At 41.4% G+C, this 22,616-nt stretch overlaps 2 protein-coding genes across 2 annotated transcripts in view; one reads left to right on the forward strand and one right to left on the reverse strand.

The window, feature by feature from the left end:
- The window catches only part of LOC145877130 (uncharacterized), a 167,746-nt gene extending 150,114 nt beyond the window's left edge, over positions 1 to 17,632 (forward strand). The window contains exon 2 of the mRNA XM_082972423.1: positions 16,094 to 17,632. Coding sequence (XP_082828549.1) covers positions 16,094 to 16,380 — 287 coding nt within the window. The 3' untranslated portion in view covers positions 16,381 to 17,632. The remainder of the gene's footprint in view (positions 1 to 16,093) is intronic.
- On the reverse strand, positions 7,720 to 9,057 carry LOC145877113 (uncharacterized). Its single transcript, XM_082972406.1, has one exon. The coding sequence runs from the start codon at positions 9,055 to 9,057 to the stop codon at positions 7,852 to 7,854; it is 1,206 nt and encodes a 401-aa protein (XP_082828532.1). The 3' UTR covers positions 7,720 to 7,851.
- Positions 17,633 to 22,616: the final 4,984 nt, after the last annotated feature.

Consider the following 22,616-nt stretch of genomic DNA (forward strand, 5'->3'; position numbering starts at 1 on the left):
CATGACTTTGTCAATCAACTGGTTGTTAATACATCTAAATCATGGTTTAGTGTTTCTGTATCAATATGGACTTTTAACAAATTCAAATCCTTTGGAGTCATTTTGACCCCAGCCAAAAGCACCTTTGATAAATAGGACGTTTATTTCAAATCAAAATCACATTTTATTGGTCACATCACATGTTGAGCAGATGTTATTGCGGGTGTAGCAAAATGCTTGTGTTTCTAGCTCAGACAGTGCAGTAATATCTAACAAATAATGTCTAACAATTTGACAACATATACCCAATACACAAATCTAAGTATTTGAATCTAGGTTTCTCTGTAGATATGACAAATCTGTTGTTCTGCCCCTGAACAAGGCAGTTAACCCACTGTTCATAGGCTGTCATTGAAAATAAGAATTTGTTCTTAACTGACTTGCCTAGTTAAATAAAGGTTAACATTTTTTGTTGTTGAAAACTCTACACAATCCCAAAGCAGGTTTTTAGACATTTTTACAAATGTACTTAAGTATTCAGACCCTTTGCTATGAGACTCGAAATTGAGTTCAGATGCATCCTGATTCCATTAATCATCCTTGAGATGTTTCTACAACTTGATTGGAGTCCACCTGTGGTAAATTAAATTGGTTGGACATGATTTAGAAAGGCACACACCTCTCTATATAAGGTTCACAGTGCATGTCAGAGCAAAAACCAAGCCATGAGGTCAAAGGAATTGTCCATAGAGCTCTGAGACATTATTGTGTCAAGGCACAGATCTGGGGAAAGGTACCAAAAAATGTCTGCAAGAACACAGTGGCCTCCATCATTCTGAAATGGAAGAAGTTTGGAACCACCAAGACTCTTCCCAGAGCTGGCTGCCTGGCCAAACTGAGCAATCGGGGGAGAAGTGCCTTGGTCAGGGAGGTGACCAAGAATCCGATGGTCACTCTGACAGAGCTCCAGAGTTCCTATGTGGAGTTGGGAGAACCTTCCAGAAGGACCATCATCTCTGCAGCACTCCACCAATCAAATTTCAAATCAAATCAAATTTATTTTTATATAGCCCTTCGTACATCAGCTGATATTCTCAAAGTGCTGTACAGAAACCCAGCCTAAAACCCCAAACAGCAAGCAAAGCATGTGAAAGAAGCACGGTGGCTAGGAAAAACTCCCTAGGAAAAACTCCCTAGAAAGGCCAAAAACCTAGGAAGAAACCTAGAGAGGAACCAGGCTATGAGGGGTGGCCAGTCCTCTTCTGGCTGTGCAGGGTGGATATTATAACAGAACATGGTCAAAATGTTAAAATGTTAAAATGTTCATAAATGACCAGCATGGTCAAATAATAATAATCATAGTAGTTGTCGAGGGTGCAACAAGCACGTCCGGTGAACAGGTCAGGGTTCCATAGCCGCAGGCAGAACAGTTGAAACTGGAGCAGCAGCACGGCCAGGTGGACTGGGGACAGCAAGGAGTCATCATACCAGGTAGTCCTGAGGCATGGTCCTAGGGCTCAGGTCCTCCGAGAGAAAGACAGAAAGAGAGAAAGAGAGAGTTAGAGAGAGCATATTTAAATACACACAGGACACCGGATAAGACAAGAGAAATACTCCAGATGTAACAGACTGACCCTAGCCCCCCGACACATAAACTACTGCAGCATAAATACTGGAGGCTGAGACAGGAGGGATCAGAAGACACTGTGGCCCCATCCGATGATACCCCCGGACAGGGCCAAACAGGCAGGATATAACCCCACCCACTTTGCCAAAGCACAGCCCCCACACCACTAGAGGGATGTCTCCAACCACCAACTTACCGTCCTAAGACAAGGCCGAGTATAGCCCACAACGATCTCCGCCATGGCACAACCCAAGGGGGGGGGGGGGGGGGGCGCCAACCCAGACAGGAAGACCACGTCAGTGACTCAACCCACTCAAGTGACGCACCCCTCCCATGGACGGCATGGAAGAACACCAGTAGGCCAGTGACTCAGCCTCTGTAAAAGGGTTAGAGGCAGAGAATCCCAGTGGAAAGAGGGGAACCGGCAAGGCAGAGACAGCAAGGGCGGTTCGTTGCTCCAGCCTTTCCGTTCACCTTCACACTCCTGGGCCAGACTATACTTAATCATAGGACCTACTGAAGAGATAAGTCTTCAGTAAAGACTTAAAGGTTGAGACTGAGTCTGCGTCTCTCACATTGGTAGGCAGACCATTCCATAAAAATGGAGCTCTATAGGAGAAAGCCCTACCTCCAGCCGTTTGCTTAGAAATTCTAGGGACAATTAGGAGGCCTGCGTCTTGTGACCGTAGCGTACGTGTAGGTATGTACGGCAGGACCAAATCGGAAAGATAGGTAGGAGCAAGCCCATGTAATGCTTTGTAGGTTAGCAGTAAAACCTTGAAATCAGCCCTTGCCTTAACAGGAAGCCAGTGTAGGGAGGCTAACACTGGAGTAATATGATCAAATTTTTGGGTTCTAGTCAGGATTCTAGCAGCCGTATTTAGCACTAACTGAAGTTTATTTAGTGCTTTATCCGGGTAGCCGGAAAGTAGAGCATTGCAGTAGTCCAGCCTAGAAGTAACAAAAGCATGGATTAATTTTTCTGCGTCATTTTTGGACAGAAAATTTCTGATTTTTGCAATGTTACGTAGATGGAAAAAAGCTGTCCTTGAAACAGTCTTGATATGTTCTTCAAAAGAGAGATCAGGGTCCAGAGTAACGCCGAGGTCCTTCACAGTTTTATTTGAGACGACTGTACAACCATCCAGATTAATTGTCAGATTCAACAGAAGATCTCTTTGTTTCTTGGGACCTAGAACAAGCATCTCTGTTTTGTCCGAGTTTAAAAGTAGAAAGTTTGCAGCCATCCACTTCTTTATGTCTGAAACACAGGCTTCTAGCGAGGGCAATTTTGGGGCTTCACCATGTTTCATTGAAATGTACAGCTGTGTGTCGTCTGCATAGCAGTGAAATTTAACATTATGTTTTCGAATGACATCCCCAAGAGGTAAAATATATAGTGAAAACAATAGTGGTCCTAAAACGGAACCTTGAGGAACACCGAAATTTACAATTGATTTGTCAGAGGACAAACCATTCACAGAGACAAACTGATATCTTTCCGACAGATAAGATCTAAACCAGGCCAGAACTTGTCCATGTAGACCAATTTGGGTTTCCAATCTCTCCAAAAGAATGTGGTGATCGATGGTATCAAAAGCGGCACTAAGATCTAGGAGCACGAGGACAGATGCAGAGCCTCGGTCTGACGTCATTAAAAGGTCATTTACCACCTTCACAAGTGCAGTCTCAGTGCTATGATGGGGTCTAAAACCAGACTGAAGCGTTTCGTATACATTGTTTGTCTTCAGGAAGGCAGTCAGTTGCTGTGCAACAGCTTTTTCTAAAATTTTGGAGAGGAATGGAAGATTCGATATAGGCCGATAGTTTTTTATAATTTCTGGATCAAGATTCGGCTTTTTCAAGAGAGGCTTTATTACTGCCACTTTTAGTGAGCTTGGTACACATCCGGTGGATAGAGAGCCGTTTATTATGTTCAACATAGGAGGGCCAAGCACAGGAAGCAGCTCTTTCAGTAGTTTAGTTGGAATAGGGTCCAGTATGCAGCTTGAGGGTTTGGAGGCCATGATTATTTTCATCATTGCGTCAAGAGATATAGTACTAAAACACTTTAGTATCTCCCTTGATCCTAGGTCCTGGCAGAGTTGTGCAGACTCAGGACAATGGAGCTTTGGAGGAATACCCAGATTTAAAGAGGAGTCTGTAATTTGCTTTCTAATGATCATGATCTTTTCCTCAAAGAAGTTCATAAATTTATTACTGCTGAAGTGAAAGCCATCCTCCATTTGCGAAGGCTGCTTTTTAGTTAGCTTTGCGACAGTATCAAAAAGAAATTTCGGATTGTTCTTATTTTCCTCAATTAAGTTGGAAAAATAGGATGATCGAGCAGCAGTAAGGGCTCTTCGATACTGCACGGTACTGTCTTTCCAAGCTAGTCGGAAGACTTCCAGTTTGGTGTGGCGCCATTTCCGTTCCAATTTTCTGGAAGCTTGCTTCAGAGCTCGTGTATTTTCTGTATACCAGGGAGCTAGTTTCTTATGACAGATGTTTTTAGTTTTTAGGGGTGCAACTGCATCTAGGGTATTGCGCAAGGTTAAATTGAGTTCCTCGGTTAGGTGGTTAACTGATTTTTGTCCTCTGACGTCCTTGGGTAGGCAGAGGCAGTCTGGAAGGGCATCAAGGAATCTTTGGGTTGTCTGAGAATTTATAGCACGACTTTTAATGCTCCTTGGTTGGGGTCTGAGCAGATTATTTGTTGCAATTGCAAACGTAATAAAATGGTGGTCCGATAGTCCAGGATTATGAGGAAAAACATTTAGATCCACAACATTTATTCCATGGGACAAAACTAGGTCCAGAGTATGACTGTGGCAGTGAGTAGGTCCAGAGACATGTTGGACAAAACCCACTGAGTCGATGATGGCTCCGAAAGCCTTTTGGAGTGGGTCTGTGGACTTTTCCATGTGAATGTTAAAGTCACCAAAAATTAGAATATTATCTGCTATGACTACAAGATCCGATAGGAATTCAGGGAACTCAGTGAGGAACACTGCATATGGCCCAGGAGGCCTATAAACAGTAGCTATAAAAAGTGAGTGAGTAGGCTGCATAGATTTCATGACTAGAAGCTCAAAAGACGAAAACGTCATTGTTGTTTTTTTTTTTGTAAATTGAAATTTGCTATCGTAAATGTTAGCAACACCTCCGCCTTTGCCGGATGCACGGGGGGTATGGTCACTAATGTAACCTGGGGGTGAGGCCTCATTTAACACAGTAAATTCATCAGGCTTAAGCCATGTTTCAGTCAGGCCAATCACATCAAGATTATTATCAGTGATTAGTTCATTGACTATAACTGCCTTGGAAGTGAGGGATCTAACATTAAGTAACCCAATTTTGAGATGTGAGGTATCACAATCTCTTTCAATAATGGCCTTTATGGTAGAGAGGCCAGACGGAAGCCACTCCTCAGTAAAAGGCATATGACAGCCCACTTGGAGTTTGCCAAAAGGCACCTAAAGGACTCTCAGACCATGAGAAACAAGATTCTCTAGTCTGATTAAACTAAGATTGATCTTTGGCCTGAATGCCAAGTGTCACGTCTGGAGGAAAATGTGCACCATGAAGCATGGTGGTGGCAGCATCATGCTGTGGGGATGTGTTTCAGCAGCAGTGCGAATTGTCCACTGATATTGGTATAACTTTTCACCCCTTTTGGCTGTATGAAAGTTAATTTCCCCTCAGACACACATTTGTTCTTTGATATAATGAAGGTCATTTGTGTAGAATGTACTTTTCCCCACCTCTTTATTTTTTTCAAGAGAAAAACTGCTGATGCACATTTCTAAATGACACCTTGTCTATTCTTCTATTCTAACTCTCAACAGTAAGTTTAGACCCCGACTGATTTAAAAATATATATATATATTATTATTTATTACAAACAACACAAGGAATGGGTAACATTAAAGTTTTTCCTTTACTTTTCCCCTCATTCACCCCATCTCTTTACATTGCTTATTTATATTTGGTGGCCTGACTGCATCCAGACTGTGTCAAAAGCCCATCCTGGTAGATCTGAACCTAATGCAGCTTGGAGAGATCAGATGACAGAAGTCACATTTAGGTGCCAGGTGTAACTGAGGCCATAGATGCTCCATATCCATTACTTTGAGTTTTTTATATAATATGACTAAATGTGTTTCTGTGTTGCAGGGGCAGTCAAGAAATGGAACAGCAAGTCCACAGAACATGACATAAGCAGAGCTGTGGGAGACCACCTCAAGCCCCTGGTAGAGCCGGGGGTGGTGTTTACCACTCCACCACGCCTTCAGCAGGCTGGAAACGTGATACTGTTTTTCATACCAAGAGTCTGTTGATTGGCCAGTCATTGGGTTAATTTGTACGAAATCAAATCCAGCTTTATTTATACAGCACATTTCAGACATGGATACAACACAATGGCTTCACAGGAAAAAAAAATAAAAATGAAAATAAACAGAAATATTTAGTAAACAACAAACAGAAGACTAACAACTGAAAGACTAATGAACATTCTAAGGAAATGCCATTGATTAAAATATTAATTGGATGCAACATCCAACCCAAAATATAAGCTTGTTTTTTAGGAGGGGATCTGAAAGACACTATGGGGGTGTCCACTGGAAGTTGACTAGTAACAACAACTGGGACCTAAAAGACACCCACCATGAGACCCACTAAATCTGCCCAAGAAGAGGCAAACAAAAGAAAAACCCACACCAAACTTAAAGACAGGAAGTAAACCAAAAAGGTGGAGCAACTAAAGGTGTTGACTCTCCACATGTATCAAGACAACTGGAGCACTGGGCCAGACACTCTTAAATAGAACCTGGACCAGCTCAGGTGAAACACCTTCCCACTAACGAGATGGACAAGCCAGCACAGGTGTAACACATACTGACTAACGAGGTGACACCAATCAGTGCGTCCTACGTGCTAACGAGCTAGACGGGCTAACGAGCTAGACGTGCTAACGAGCTAGACGTGCTAACGAGCTAGACGTGCTAAAGTCCAACCTCAAAACATAAATGGAAAAACCAAAGCCTGTAACACCTTCCCCCTTAAGACAACAAATATATCCTACATTTCTTTTGGACAAATTTGCTCACCACCAACAGAAAACAACTTCCATTTCACATTATAATCAACTACAATGATTCACCTTCACCAATATAAACATGGTGTCTACTGGATGTCAACAATTAAAAACAAGAAAAAAACACGTATTTCTAAATAATAATATACAATAGGACTATTTGTTTCTCCTTTTTCTTTCTATAGAATCCTAAATCCCACTAGCTTCTAGAACACTCGTCTTCCTAAATCCCACTAGCTTCTAGAACTCTCGTCTTCCTAAAACTCACTAGCTTCTAGAACACTCGTCTTCCTAAAACTCACTAGCTTCTAGAACTCTCCTCTTTCTAAATCCCACTAGCTTCTAGAACTCTCCTCTTTCTAAATCCCACTAGCTTCTAGAACTCTCGTCTCCTTGGAACGAGCCCAAACAAAACTCATCTCCAATACGGAAAAACATGCAGTCAAAATGAATAAAGATCCATAGCAACGCACTAGCTAAACGCAAAACACAAATCTTATATCCATTTGGGGGGAAATCAGGTTGAACCTGCTCTTGAAACTAACACAACAAAACAAAAAACACATGTAAATGGAGATATATTTTACCTCACTGGTTAGAGGACAACCTGCAGAAGACAGTCAGCTACATTTTGGAGTGATGCATTTAAATTTAGGGGTCGCTAAACAAAGGAACACAACACTTATTTGTCATAACTCATCGATATCATGTTGAAATCATTTGTGCGAGAGGAGGGAGAGGAGGTTGCAAGTCCTGTTAAAACTAACAGCTCAAAAACCACACAGAATCTGGGAATAATGTGTACATCCCTGGTTAGAGGACAATTTGTAGAAAACAGCCAGATACATTTTGATTGAAGTGCGTCACCAACGTGGTAAGTGTAACACAACTCTTTTTGTGTTAGTCACTTTTTGTTAAATCACATAAATAGTAACTCTTCCATTTCAGAGCCTGGATTTCCCCCCTGAGGCTAATATCCATATCATGTTGAAATCAATAGAACAGGGGACAAACGTTTAGGGTTCTACATTGTGACATCATTAAAATACTCCTACTACAATGTTAAAACATTCTACATTGTGACATCATTAAAATACTCCTACTACAATGTTAAAACATTCTACATTGTGACATTATATCATTGATATCATGAAACAACTCCTTCATGTATTTTCTGATGTTTGATCAGATGTCTTTTATCGGAGTATCTCTTGTTACATTGACCACAGCTATAAGGTTTCTCTCCCGTGTGTGTTCTTTGGTGTGATACTAGGCTGGTTAGCCAAGCAAATCTTGTCCCACATTGATCACAGCTATAAGATTTCTCTCCTGTGTGTGTTCTCTGGTGTGATGTCAGCTGGCCAGATTGACCAAAACGCTTCCCACATTGACCACAGCTATAAGGTTTCTCTCCTGTGTGTGTTCTCTGGTGTATCTTCAGTTCGCCAGATTGAACAAAACTCTTGCCACATCGAGTACAGCTATAAGGTTTCTCTCCTGTGTGTCTTCTCTGGTGCATCTTCAGTTCTCCAGATTGAACAAAACTCTTCCCACATTGAGTACAGCTATAGGGTTTCTCTCCTGTGTGTGTTCTCTGGTGTGATATCAGGTTGATTAGCTGAGTAAAACTCTTCCCACATTGATCACAGCTAAAAGGTTTCTCTCCTGTGTGTGTTCTCTGGTGTAATTTCAGGCTGGTTGAACGAGTAAAACTCTTCCCACATTCATCACAGCTAGAAAGTTTCTCTCCTGTGTGTATTCTCTGGTGTGATATCAGGCTGCTTCGATGAGTAAAACTCTTCCCACATTGATCACAGCTAAAAGGTTTCTCTCCTGTGTGTTTTCTCTGGTGGAATTTCAGGCTGGTTGATTGAGTAAAACTCTTCCCACATTCATCACAGCTATATGGTTTCTCTCCTGTGTGTGTTCTCTGGTGTGTTATCAGGTTGCCTAGTTGAGTAAAACTCTTCCCACATTCATCACAGCTATAGGGTTTCTCTCCTGTGTGTGTTCTCTGGTGTGATGTCAGATTGCTAGATTTACCAAAACTCTTCCCACATTGACCACAGCAATAAGATTTCTCTCCTGTGTGTGTTCTCTGATGAATTTTAATGCCTGATGAGGTGAATCTCTTCCCACAGTCAGAGAGGTTAATTATCTTCCCTGTGGGTCTCTGCTGGTGTTTCTTGAGGAGTTCTGATCTGGAGAGACTCTTCTCTGCCTCATCAGCATCATGAGGTTGTTGAGGCTCCCCAGAGGATCCACGATAGTCACGTCTCTCTCCTGTGTGAATGACAAAGTCATACAGATGGTTAAAGGCCCACAACAGCAGAAATCCACTGTAAAAGGTCATGCCAACAGCGTAGCCATGATGTTGAACAACAATTGACATCTGTAATGAATGTAATGATTACTTGACATTTGTCTTAAAATGAGCAACAATAGTCATATTTTGTCTTGTTTTCACATTAGTAGTAACATCTAAGATTGGAGGCCCTTTTCTATGTTTGCTGGTGAGAAAAGATTTTTGCTCAGGGGAGTAACCTCCATTACCAGGTTGCTAATGAGTTCATTTCACACTACTTTGGATTATAATTGTCAGGCTCGTTTGAATCTCCTGCTTAATATAATGTTTGTGTCGTCATCGCAAATCAACCGCTTTGTACTTAAAAAACACTTCAACCAGTAAAATGCTCTTTGGCTTTTCCATCAGCCTGACAATGAGGGTTTGTACACTGTTTGCCAAATTGGCCCATAACTTCACCTAACAACAAACATACCTATGTAATGAACGAAGAAGCACGTTGGTTGTTGTTGCATGACATACATAGTGTCCTCTAGGACCCATAACAATAACATAGACCTACTGTAGGACCCATAACAATATCATAGACCTACTGTAGGACCCATAACTTCACCTAACAATAACATAGACCTACTGTAGGACCCATAACTTCACCTAAGACTATATATAATTTAATATTTCAGGTGAAACAAGGAAACTAAAATGTCTTTGTCATGACATTTCATAACCTGATCACCAGATAATTTTGTGAATAATCCCACTAGGCTACTCTTTAATGTGTTGTCATTCTAAATGTCCTGAACAAAGGAAAATATCTCTGTGTGTTGAACAATAGCCTATCCATCAAGGAACAGTTCTCTAGACATTATGAGCTAAGTATCTCTGTTTCCAAACAGACTAACGAGACCCTACAGTAAATCAAGTAGACAATAACACTTTATAAACATCAATTTGTTAGGGATGTTGGATCCAACATGGAGCACGGCATAACTGTCTTTACCAGAGTAATGAATGAAGAAGCACTTTGGTTGTTGTTGCATGTCCTGATGTTTGTCATGTGACTGTCATTCAGAAAATGATTTCCTGGATCAGCTGATGATAGTTGAACATGTGACTGTAACTAAACAGCTACAGTATTATGAATTATGTGTAATTATTGAAGAACCACATTAATGACAGTATCCATTTGGGTGTTGTCAATAAAGTTACTATATATATATATATATATATATATATATATATATTACCTTTATTTAACCAGGTAGGCCAGTTGAGAACAAGTTCTCAAAATGGTTTGTGCCCCTGATTTATTAGATAGTACTCACTGTATTTACTGGTGTTAATCAGATCAATGTCCCTGTTTTATAAGATAGTACTCACTGTATTTACTGGTGTTAATCAGATCAATGTCCCTGTTTTATTAGATAGTACTCACTGTATTTACTGGTGTTAATCAGATCAATGTCCCTGTTTTATTAGATAGTACTCACTGTATTTACTGGTGTTAATCAGATCAATGTCCCTGTTTTATAAGATAGTACTCACTGTATTTACTGGTGTTAATCAGATCAATGTCCCTGTTTTATTAGATAGTACTCACTGTATTTACTGGTGTTAAATCAGATCAATGTCCCTGTTTTATTAGATAGTACTCACTGTATTTACTGGTGTTAATCAGATCAATGTCCCTGTTTTATTAGATAGTACTCACTGTATTTACTGGTGTTAATCAGATCAATGTCCCTGTTTTATTAGATAGTACTCACTGTATTTACTGGTGTTAATCAGATCAATGTCCCTGTTTTATTAGATATTACTCACTGTATTTACTGGTGTTAATCAGATCAATGTCCCTGTTTTATTAGATAGTACTCACTGTATTTACTGGTGTTAATCAGATCAATGTCTCTGTTGTATAAGAGAGTACTCACTGTATTTACTGGTGTTAATCAGATCAATGTCCCTGTTTTATTAGATAGTACTCACTGTATTTACTGGTGTTAATCAGATCAATGTCCCTGTTTTATTAGATAGTACTCACTGTATTTACTGGTGTTAATCAGTTCTCCAGTCTTCTCTTCATCATTGACAGTAATTGACCCCTCTTCAGCCTTAATTCCAAAAACGTCTTCATCTTCTTTCACTTCATCCTCCACTCCAAAAACTGCATCTTCCTCCTCTTCTTTTACTGTAACATCCTCCTCCTCTTTCACTCTGAAGGCGTCTTCCTCTTCTTTCACTGTAACGTCTTTCTCTTCTTCTTTCACGGTAACAGCCTCACCCTCTACTTGTTTTTGTATTGTAACAGCCTCCTCTTCCTCCTCCTCTTTCACCAGAGCTTCTTTCTCCGTCCAGCAGACCTCTTCTTTAGCAGGAGGAGAGTAGCTTAGTGAACTCATGGTCGGAGATAATAGCTAGTTAGCATTAGCGACTAGACTAGTGCTAATTTAACCAGCCAGCTAGTTGACTTACAACGTAAATATTAAATTTAATGGGGTAGCTAGTCGTTTCCACATAAGTATGTTTAAAGCAAAATGGCAATTAAACCAAGAAATTGTCTAAAGAACTTGAATGTTCCGACTTTGTTGGCTAGCGAGCTACCGAGGTTGCTGCAGTTGCTGAAGAAGCGTTCCGTCCACTAGATTATACGTCACACTAGAAACATCGCCTGAAAGACACATATCGCCATCTGCTGTCTGGAGGGAGGAAACGCAGTTGAGGAGGGAAAACTATTTTTATTCTTCATTGAATTATAATATTATAAAGCAGTTTAGGGAAACGTTTTTCCTCTCCATTAAATATGAATATTATATCAACACGTAAAAAGAGCAACAAGTGTTGTTTGATTAATTCAGATTTTTTCTGAGAATTTAAAACAAACTCTACATCTACTCCACATCTGTATTTCTGATTCAGTCAAATAACTACATATCAAAATAAGCACCTAGTTATTGGTACCCTTGATAATGATGAGCAAAAATTACTGTATGAAATAAATAAATTAACTTTACCCACTACCAGGATATTTTAGCCCAAAACCTGGTTACCTCTCTGCTAGGAGGCTGAAACTTGGCCATAAGTGGATCTTCCAGTAAGACACATCAACATCCACGAAGAAATGGTTAATTGGGTACAAAATCAACATTTTCAATGGCCATCTCAGTCTTCGGACTTGAACTCCATTGAAAACCTGTGGTTTGAATTGAACAGGGCAGTCCACAAGACAGACTAAATTAAACAAGGACATGGAGAAAATCTGTATGGAGGAAATCCAACCCAATGTTCACCTGGTACACTGGCAGGGTCTGAATCCAACCCAATGTCCACCTGGCACACTGACAGGGTCTGAATCAAACCCAATGTCCACCTGGTACACTGGCAGGGTCTGAATCAAACCCAATGTCCACCTGGTACACTGGCAGGGTCTGAATCAAACCCAATGTCCACCTGGTACACTGACAGGGTCTGAATCAAACCCAATGTCCACCTGGCACACTGACAGGGTCTGAATCCAACCCAATGTCCACCTGGTACACTGACAGGGTCTGAATCAAACCCAATGTCCACCTGGAACACTGACAGGGTCTGAATCAACCCAATGTCCACCTGGTACACTGGCAGGGTCTGAATCAAACCCAATGTCCATCTGGTACACTGACAGGGTCTGAATCAACCCAATGTCCACCTGGTACACTGGCAGGGTCTGAATCAAACCCAATGTCCACCTGGCACACTGACAGGGTCTGAATCCAACCCAATGTCCACCTGGTACACTGACAGGGTCTGAATCAAACCCAATGTCCACCTGGAACACTGACAGGGTCTGAATCAAACCCAATGTCCACCTGGTACACTGACAGGGTCTGAATCAACCCAATGTCCATCTGGTACACTGGCAGGGTCTGAATTAAACCCAATGTCCACCTGGTACACTGGCAGGGTCTGAATCAAACCCAATGTCCACCTGGTACACTGACAGGGTCTGAATCCAACCCAATGTCCACCTGGTACACTGACAGGGTCTGAATCAAACCCAATGTCCACCTGGAACACTGACAGGGTCTGAATCAACCCAATGTCCACCTGGTACACTGGCAGGGTCTGAATCAAACCCAATGTCCACCTGGTACACTGGCAGGGTCTGAATCAAACCCAATGTCCACCTGGTACACTGGCAGGGTCTGAATCAAACCCAATGTCCACCTGGTACACTGGCAGGGTCTGAATCAAACCCAATGTCCACCTGGTACACTGGCAGGGTCTGAATCAACCCAATGTCCACCTGGAACACTGACAGGGTCTGAATCAAACCCAATGTCCACCTGGCACACTGGCAGGGTCTGAATCAAACCCAATGTCCACCTGGTACACTGACAGCGTCTGAATCAAACCCAATGTCCACCTGGTACATTGACAGGGTCTGAATCAAACCCAATGTCCACCTGGTACACTGGCAGGGTCTGAATCAAACCCAATGTCCACCTGGTACACTGACAGGGTCTGAATCAACCCAATGTCCACCTGGTACACTGGCAGGGTCTGAATCAACCCAATGTCTTCCTGGTACACTGACAGGGTCTGAATCAACCCAATGTCTTCCTGGTACACTGACAGGGTCTGAATCAACCCATTATTCTTTTTAAAATCCTTCCTGTTCTGTCAAGTTGGTTGTTGATCATTGCTAGAAAGCCGTTTTCAAGTCTTGCTATAGACTTTCAAGATGATTTAAGTCCAAACTGTAACTAGGCCACTCAGGAACATTCAATGTCATCTTGGTAAGCTCCTCCAGTGTAGATTTGGCCTTGTGGTTTAGGTTATTGTCCTGTTAGGACAGTTTTTTGTATTCAGATCTCTGAAATGCTCTCTACCTACTTAACATTTAGTGTCTCCTTATGTTACGCTGGAAAAACAGTTTTCATGGGCACAGAAATCCTAAATCATTTCAGAGTTTGCTAAATCCAATGGTTCTAACCGAGTCACCTTAACTTTATTGACAACACCCAAATGGATACTGTCATTAACGTCGTTCTTCAATAATTACACATAATTCTTAATACTGTAGCTGGTTAGTTACAGTCACATGTTCAACTATCAGCTGATCCAGGAAATCATTTTCTGAATGACAGTCACATGACAAACATCACGACATGCAACAACAACCAAAGTGCTTCTTCATTCATTACTCTGGTAAAGACAGTTATGCCGTGCTCCACGTTGGATCCAACATCCCTAACAAATTGATGTTTATAATGTGTTATTGTCTGCTTGATTTACTGTAGGGTCTCGTTAGTCTGTTTGCACACAGAGATACTTAGCTCATAATGTGTAGAGAACTGTTCCTTGATGGATAGGCTATTGTACAACACACAGAGCTATTTTCCTTTATTCAGGACATTTAGAATGACAACACATTACAGAGTAGCCTAGTGGGATTATTCACAAAATTATCTGGTGATCAGGTTATGAAATGTCATGACAAAGACATGTTAGTTTCCATGTTTCACCTGAAATATTAAATGATTTATAGTCCTACGTCTATGTTGTTGTTAGATAAAGTTATGGGTCCTACAGTAGGTCCATGTTGTTGTTAGATAAAGTTATGGGTCCTACAGTAGGTCTATGTTATTGTTAGGTGAAGTTATGGGTCCTACAGTAGGTCTATGTTGTTGTTAGGTGAAGTTATGGGTCCTACAGTAGGTCTATGTTATTGTTAGGTGAAGTTATGGGTCCTACAGTAGGTCTATGTTATTGTTAGGTGAAGTTATGGGTCCTACAGTAGGTCTATGTTATTGTTAGGTGAAGTTATGGGTCCTACAGTAGGTCTATGTTATTGTTAGGTGAAGTTATGGGCCAATTTGTTAAACACTTAGTGTACAAACCCTCATTGTCAGGCTGATGGAAAAGCCAAAGAGCATTTTACTGGTTGAAGTGTTTTTTAAGTATAAAGCAGTTGATTTGCAACAATAACACAAACATATTAAGCAGGAGGTTCAAACAAGCCCTACAATTATAATCTAAAAGTAATGTGAAATGCACTCATAATCAACCTGTAAATGGAGGCTATTTTTGCTGTCAGCCTATGAGAACTCCCCTGAGTTTTCCCCCACGGTGGTGAATTAGTGAATAGACACAGAGCTTAATGTGAGTTTCCTTGAGTAGCACTCCTGATCTTGTCCTGATAGTGCGCTGTAATATTCAGAATACATTGTGAAAAACGATAATCTTCGCTCACCATTTTTGCTCCAGGCAGATATACTACATCCATAACTAGTGGTTTCCTCATTACCAGATATACTACATCCATAACTAGTGGTTTCCTCATTACCAGATATACTACATCCATAACTAGTGGTTTCCTCATTACCAGATATACTACATCCATAACTAGTGGTTTCCTCATTACCAGATATACTACATCCATAACTAGTGGTTTCCTCATTACCAGATATACTACATCCATAACCAGTGGTTTCCTCATTACCAGATATACTACATCCATAACTAGTGGTTTCCTCATTAGCAGATATACTACATCCATAACTAGTGGTTTCCTCATTACCAGATATACTACATCCATAACTAGCGGTTTCCTCATTACCAGATATACTACATCCATAACTAGTGGTTTCCTCATTACCAGATATACTACATCCATAACTAGCGGTTTCCTCATTACCATATATACTACATCCATAACTAGTGGTTTCCTCATTACCAGATATACTACATCCATAACCAGTGGTTTCCTCATTAGCAGGGAGGTGTTTCTGCAATCAAATTGTGTGCGCATTGCCCTCGTGCTGCAATTTTAGCAAACACAGAAAGGGGCCTATATTGGAGACCAAAAGTCGTCTTGCACACTGCTTAGAGTTTCAACAACATTAATAACTTATTTCTAGTTACTACTAATGTGAAAACAAGACAAAATATGATTGTTGCTAAGTTGACTGTCTTAATGGTCAAATAATTTAACAGACGTCAATTGTTGTATAACTTCATGGGTACGACCTTTTACCTCAAATAAACAGTGGATTTCTGCTGTTGTGGGCCTTTAACCATCTGTCTGTCTTTGTTGTTCACACAGGAGAGAGACGTGACTATCTTGGATCCTCTGGGGAGCCTCAACAACCTCATGATGCTGAAGAGGCAGAGAAGAGTTGCTCCAGATCAGAACACCTCAAGAAACACCAGCAGAGACCCACAGGGAAGAGAACTCACTGCTGCTCTGACTGTGGGAAGAGATTCACCTCATCAGGCATTAAAATTCATCAGAGAACACACACAGGAGAGAAATCTTATTGCTGTGGTCAATGTGGGAAGAGTTTTACTGACTCTAGTGGTCTGACGAAACACATGAGAGAAATCTTATAGCTGTACTCAATGTGGGAAGAGTTTTGTTCAATCTGGCCAGCTGACATGCACCAGAGAATACACACAGGAGAGAAATCTTATGGCTGTGGTCAATGTGGGAAGAGTTTTGTTCAATCTACAGATCTGAGAGTGCACCAGAGAAGACACACAGGAGAGAAACCTTATAGCTGTACTCAATGTGGGAAGAGTTTTGTTCAATCTGGCCAGCTGACATTACACCAGAGAACACACACAGGAGAGAAACCTTATAGCTGTGATCAATGTGGAAAGAGTTTTGTTCAATCTGGCCAGCTGACATTACACCAGAGAATACACACAGGAGAGAAACCTTATAGCTGTGATCAATGTGGAAAGAGTTTTGCTGCATCAAGCAATCTGACTCTACACCAGAGAACACACACAGGAGAGAAAACGTATAGCTCTAATCGATGTGGGAAGAGTTTTAGTCATTCAACCAGCCTGATAGCACACCAGAGAACACACACATGAGAGAACTCATAGCTGTAATCAATGTTGGAAGAGTTTTGTTTCATCTACTGGTCTGACAGTACACCAGAGAACACACACAGGAGAGAAAACGTATAGCTCTAATCGATGTGGGAAGAGTTTTACTAAGTCAAACAGCCTGGTACAACACAGAGAACACACACAGGAGAGAAATCTCAAAGCAGATCTCAGATCAAATATCAGAAAATACATACATGAAGGAGTTGTTTCATGATATCAATGAATTAATGGCACAATGTAGAATGTTAACATTGTTGTAGGAGATTTTAATAATTTCACAATGTAGAAGCATAAATGTTTGCCCCTTTATCAATTGATTTCAACAGGATTTGGATATTAGCCTCAGGGGAAAATCCAGGCTCTGAATTGAACGTTTTTTTTGTGTGTGTTTAGTTGTGTTACACTTACCACGTTGGTGACCCACTTGAATCAAAATGCAACACTTCAAAATGTAGCTAGCTGTTTTCTACAAATTCTCCTCTAACCAGGGATGTACACATGTTACGGATACAGGTATCCTGTGTGTGTATCCAGTATGTGTGTTTCTTTTCTTTCCTTCTCCCCTCACAGGTGACAATCATCACTCCCCAATCAGTCATCAATCAGTCCCCAATCAGAAGACACCTGCTCCCCTTTCCTCACCCAATCACAGCCCCTTTCCCTTGGTTTAAAAACCCCAGTCTCTAGCTCATTATCACTCTGTGTTCAATCTCTCTCTGTGAGATCAATCTTTGTGTCATTCTTTCAATTGCTCTTTGTACTCTCTCCTCTCTCTCTCTCTCTCTCCTCTCTCTCTCTCTCTCTCTCTCTCTCTCTCTCTCTCTCTCTCTCTCTCTCTCTCTCTCTCTCTCTCTCTCTCTCTCTCTCTCCTCTCTCTCGTTTTTCTTTCACCCCACATGTCCCATTTGTCCGGTACCTGTGAGTATTGTTTTGTTTGACTTGTTTGTTTGGTGGGAAAAGGGGGTAAGAAGACCAGTCGCCCAACATTACCCGTAGGAAAACAGTGTCTAAATACACTAGTTAGAACTGGGCGGACCACCCCCTGTATTTTTGGTTAGTTAGCTAGCTGTTGTTGAAATAGGCTAGTCTAGCTTAGGGGTGGTTTTGGATTATTGTTTCTTTGCTTGGGTCCCGCTCAGCCCCTTTTCTCACCCCCCCCCCCCCCCCTTACCATGTGTTTAAACAATAAACCTTTAGTGTTTGACGGTAGATTTCAGTTGTCTATGGTTTTTGTTCTCACTGTTACTTTTCACTATTATAATTTGCATGATTTATTTACATTTACGTCATTTAGCAGACGCTCTTATCCAGAGCGACTTACAGTAGTGAATGCATACATTTCATACATTATTTTTTTTTTTTCTCCCCCCGTGCTGACCCCCCGTGGGAATCGAACCCACAACCCTGGTGTTGCAAACACCATGCTCTACCAACTGAGCCACAGGGTCTCAGTTCCATCTCCCCTAGACTGCAGGGCCAAAGGGATTCGTAACAACACATTATTCCTAGATTCCGTGTGGTTTTTGAGCTGTTAGTTTTAACAGGACGTGCAACCTCATCTCCCTTCTGTCACACAAATGATTTTAGCATGATATCGATCGAGTTATGACAAATAAGTGTTGTGTTCCTTTGTTTAGCGACCCCTAAATTTAAATGCATCACTCCAATGTAGCTGACTGTCTTCTGCAGGTTGTCCTCTAACCAGTGAGGTAAAATATATCTCCCATTTCCATGTGTTTTTTGTTTTGTGTTAGTTTGTAGAGCAGATTCAACCTGGGGCCTGTTGCACAAAACTAGGATAAGGGATTAAGCCAGGATATCTTGGTGATCCTGGCTCAATTGATCCGTAATCCGGTTGCACTAAAGATGGATAGGGGGCAGGAGGATATGTTATGGTATAAATTACCATGGAGATTTATTCTGTGGAGCTAGCCTGCTCCAGACCAGGCTAAATTCCAGGATCTATTTAATCTCATCCCTAATGTCAGTCAGCAGTCACCACAAATGGAAACCAATAGTTATTTCACTGCTCACTATACATTATCACATAACTAGACCCACTGTCATTATTTAAACGTTTGTGATCATTAATTTCAATGATTTTGGATAAAAAATAATTTTTAGATTATGTTGCTATCATTAGATAATTTACAGTTTCCCATAGACTATAAGGCTATATATAAAATGATAGAATATTAGGGCCACAGAGGGGAAAAAAACACAAGTAATAATATTGTAACCGGTTGTTTTAAAGGAGGACAGTTGTTAAAATGACAGATGTGGGGCATTTCGTGAAATTGTACTTCAGTATGGTTTCATAAACAAAGACATGCTGATGTGCCAGAATATTAAGTATCACATTGTCATAAGTATCAAAACTGTAAAAACAATATGTAGCTTTTCTGCAGAAAGAACCAGCCTCATAAATTTATGACTTTATCCTTTTTCTTCAGTGTGGCCCTAGTACTCTGTCATATAAACAAATACACATTCCATATGAATATAAAAACACAATGTGTAACATTATGTTCCTTTATTGAATAAGGACAAAACAAAGCAGGTAAACCATCAGCTCCTTTCGAAACTGAAGTCACAGTGACTACAAGATGGAAAGCACAGAATCCAAGCATATTATACATACACATTCAAAGGTCTGTATATAACACACCCTGCATGTCTGCACACTAAAATAAATGCAGGACAAATCCATACACATCAACTGAACAGACAAATGAATGGATGCAGTAGCCTCCCTGCAGCCTTGTATTACACACAGTATACCGCACAAACATCATAAGAGGCCAAATTCGTAAAAAAACGAACCCAAAAAAAACCCAATTCCTCTGCCACCGCAGGACATATTTAACCAAAATTGAAAGCACACATACTAACTAAAATAATTCAACACATATTGGTCCCTCAGCAGCCGACCACTGTCGTCATCAGGGAAGATTGCCGGATTGTCCCAGTCCATGGCTGGTGGCACTCTGGGGGCCCTCTCCTTCCTCAGGCAGGCCACATTGTGGAGGACAGCACAAGCCACAGTAATATCACATGCCCTAACAGGGCTGACCCTTAATTTGTGAAGGCAGTGAAAGCGTGCCTTCAGGAGGCCAAAGGTCATTTCAACTCTGGCCCTGGTCCTGGCATGGGCATGGTTGTAGGCCTGCTGTGCTTCCTGGGGGTCTGTGAAAGGTGTCAGGAGAAAAGGCTGGCAGCCATACCCCCTGTCTCCCAGCAGCACACCAGAGAATTCACCTGTCAACACAAAATCTCATCATTACTACCTCATAAACACAGTGATATTCTTGACACAGCCATGATGGTTATAAATAGGGGTTGTGTGGCTTACCTTGTGATAGGCACTGATAGATTTCAGAGGCCCGTAAGATTCTGGAGTCATGGACTGAGCCAGGCCATTTTGCCACAGCATTGCAGACCATCTGAAATCATAAGATGAGGAATATTACACCAATCAATGCACATCACTGGCAATGCAGAGTGTTCGTCAATGGACAATATCAAAAAGTTATGTTCACCTGAACATTAATGCTGTGAAAGGATTTCCTATTCACAAAATCGGCCTCATGGGCACCTGAGGGGGCTTTTATCCTTATGTGTGTGCAGTCCACTGCACCAATGACATTGGGGAAACCTGTCACACAAAGTAATGAGTATCCTACTATGTGTTAACAGTTGTCCTGTAATTTGTAGATCCTCTTACCTGCAATCCTATAGAACTCCTCTTTGATGTCACAGAGTCTTCTGTGGCCAGGGAAGGAGATGAAGACATCTGCTAATGCTTTGATAGCCAGACACACACTCCTTATTGTGCGGCAAATTGTGGCCTTGTTCAGCTGTTCTGCATCCCCCACTGAGTACAGGAAGGCTCCACTAGAAAAAAAGCGCAAGGCCACACAAACCATTTGCTCCACACTCAGTGCATGGCTCCGTGCAGTGCGGTGCTTAATCCTGGGACCCAGTAGTCTGCATAGATACCTGATGCCATCTGCAGAAAACCTGTATCTTTCATATAGATGGTCATCAGGGAAGGCCAGTGGGTCCAACCGGTCCCTGAAGACCCTTTCTCGCCTGAAGGCTCTCCTCAGCACAAGTGCTTCTTCATCCACCACATCTCGCACGAATGGGCATGCCATTGTCAGAGCAGAAAGGAACACACAATTTTGGGCCTTCATATAGGCTAGTGGCCACACCTGGTGCTGGGGGGGTGGGCAAAAGAGGGCGATGCCTTATAACGATGACTTGGTTGTACTGATTGCTGGGAAAATAAAAAAAACCTTAGAAAGATGCCACCGTCCTGTGTGCTCACAATAAGAGCTCATATGTCATGGCTCACTTGACTTTACGAGAATATACCTAATTTTTATTTTGAGCTGTGTCATCTTCTTGGAGCTGGGGGAGGAAAGAAAAATAATGATTAATACATTTGTGTTACAGTTAGCATACAGTGTACATTGAAGGCATATCTCACCTCCCTCTCAAGTTTTTTTATTTCAAGGTCCAGTTTCCTAATTGTCCTCTTTTTTATTTCGGACTCCAGTGCAAGATTTTCCATCTTTTTCTTCTTGTACTGAATGTCTATGTCTGCCAGTTCTATTTGGCGCCGGAGGTGGTTGCCATACAACTTTCTGATAGCTTGTGAGCTCTGTGAACACAATACAATTAGCGCAGCTGGAATTTGGCAGGATGTGGTGTCCTTTTATTAATACGCACTATGTTGCCAGGCTGGTTTTCCCACTGTATAGCATCTGGGTCCTGTAAAAGAAATTAGATTTTTTGATTTTGATGAGGACTCCTCACCATTGTAGAGTAAATAGTACTTTCACAGTCTTAACATGATACCTCATGCCTTCTGGAATCCAGAGAGATGGTCTCCTCCTCATCATCGTCTCCATCATGTGCTGTTGCTGCTGCACTGGGGCCTTCACCCTATCACATTTAATCGGATTCATATTGAAGCTAGTAGACAAGACATGCCAGGCCTACAGTATGCCTTTGATGGAGTACTCACTGGATCAGCATCGTCTGGTGCTTGTGCTGGTGGCTCTAACAGGAACACAGTGCTGCCAGACACTGCAAGGCAATAGGTAAACCAAAGTCAGACAGTCCAAATTGATTCAATATGAATGTGGTTGTATCCCATGTAGAGATGGAAGGACATACCTTGAATGAAGCGGGTGGCATCTTGGGAGGAACCTATGCTCGTCTCTTTCCCCCCAGGGATCCCCTCTAAGACGGGCCTGCCTTTATTTAGCTCCAAGGCCATGTCCTCTGCTGGGGTAAGGTCAGCCTTTGGTGACCCACCACCCGTGCCTTGTCTGTGGGTATTCTTTTTCACTGCTAAAACAGTACAGACAATGTGTGAGCAGGCACCATCTGGGTACAATATATGCTTGTGCTTTGTTAAATATTAGTCAGGGACCATACCATTCTGCAGAATGTTCTTGTATTTGATTTTGACCTGCTGCCATGTCCGTTTTGGCCCGTTCATGTTTAATCTACACACACACACACACACACACACACACACACACACACACATTTAATGGAGTCACACTGCAAAAAATTACTTGGTATTTTTGTCTTGTTTTCAGTAAAAATATCAAAAAATCTATCATAGCTTTATACAGTGTGATGGAGTTACTTTACACAATTTCACTCATATCTGCAGTGCATTTCAATTAAAAATTTAACCGTTTCATAATTAC

The sequence above is a fragment of the Salmo salar genome, unplaced genomic scaffold (genome assembly GCF_965601325.2).
Source record: "Salmo salar unplaced genomic scaffold, fSalSal1 ptg000687l, whole genome shotgun sequence".
Lineage (NCBI taxonomy): Eukaryota > Metazoa > Chordata > Actinopteri > Salmoniformes > Salmonidae > Salmo > Salmo salar.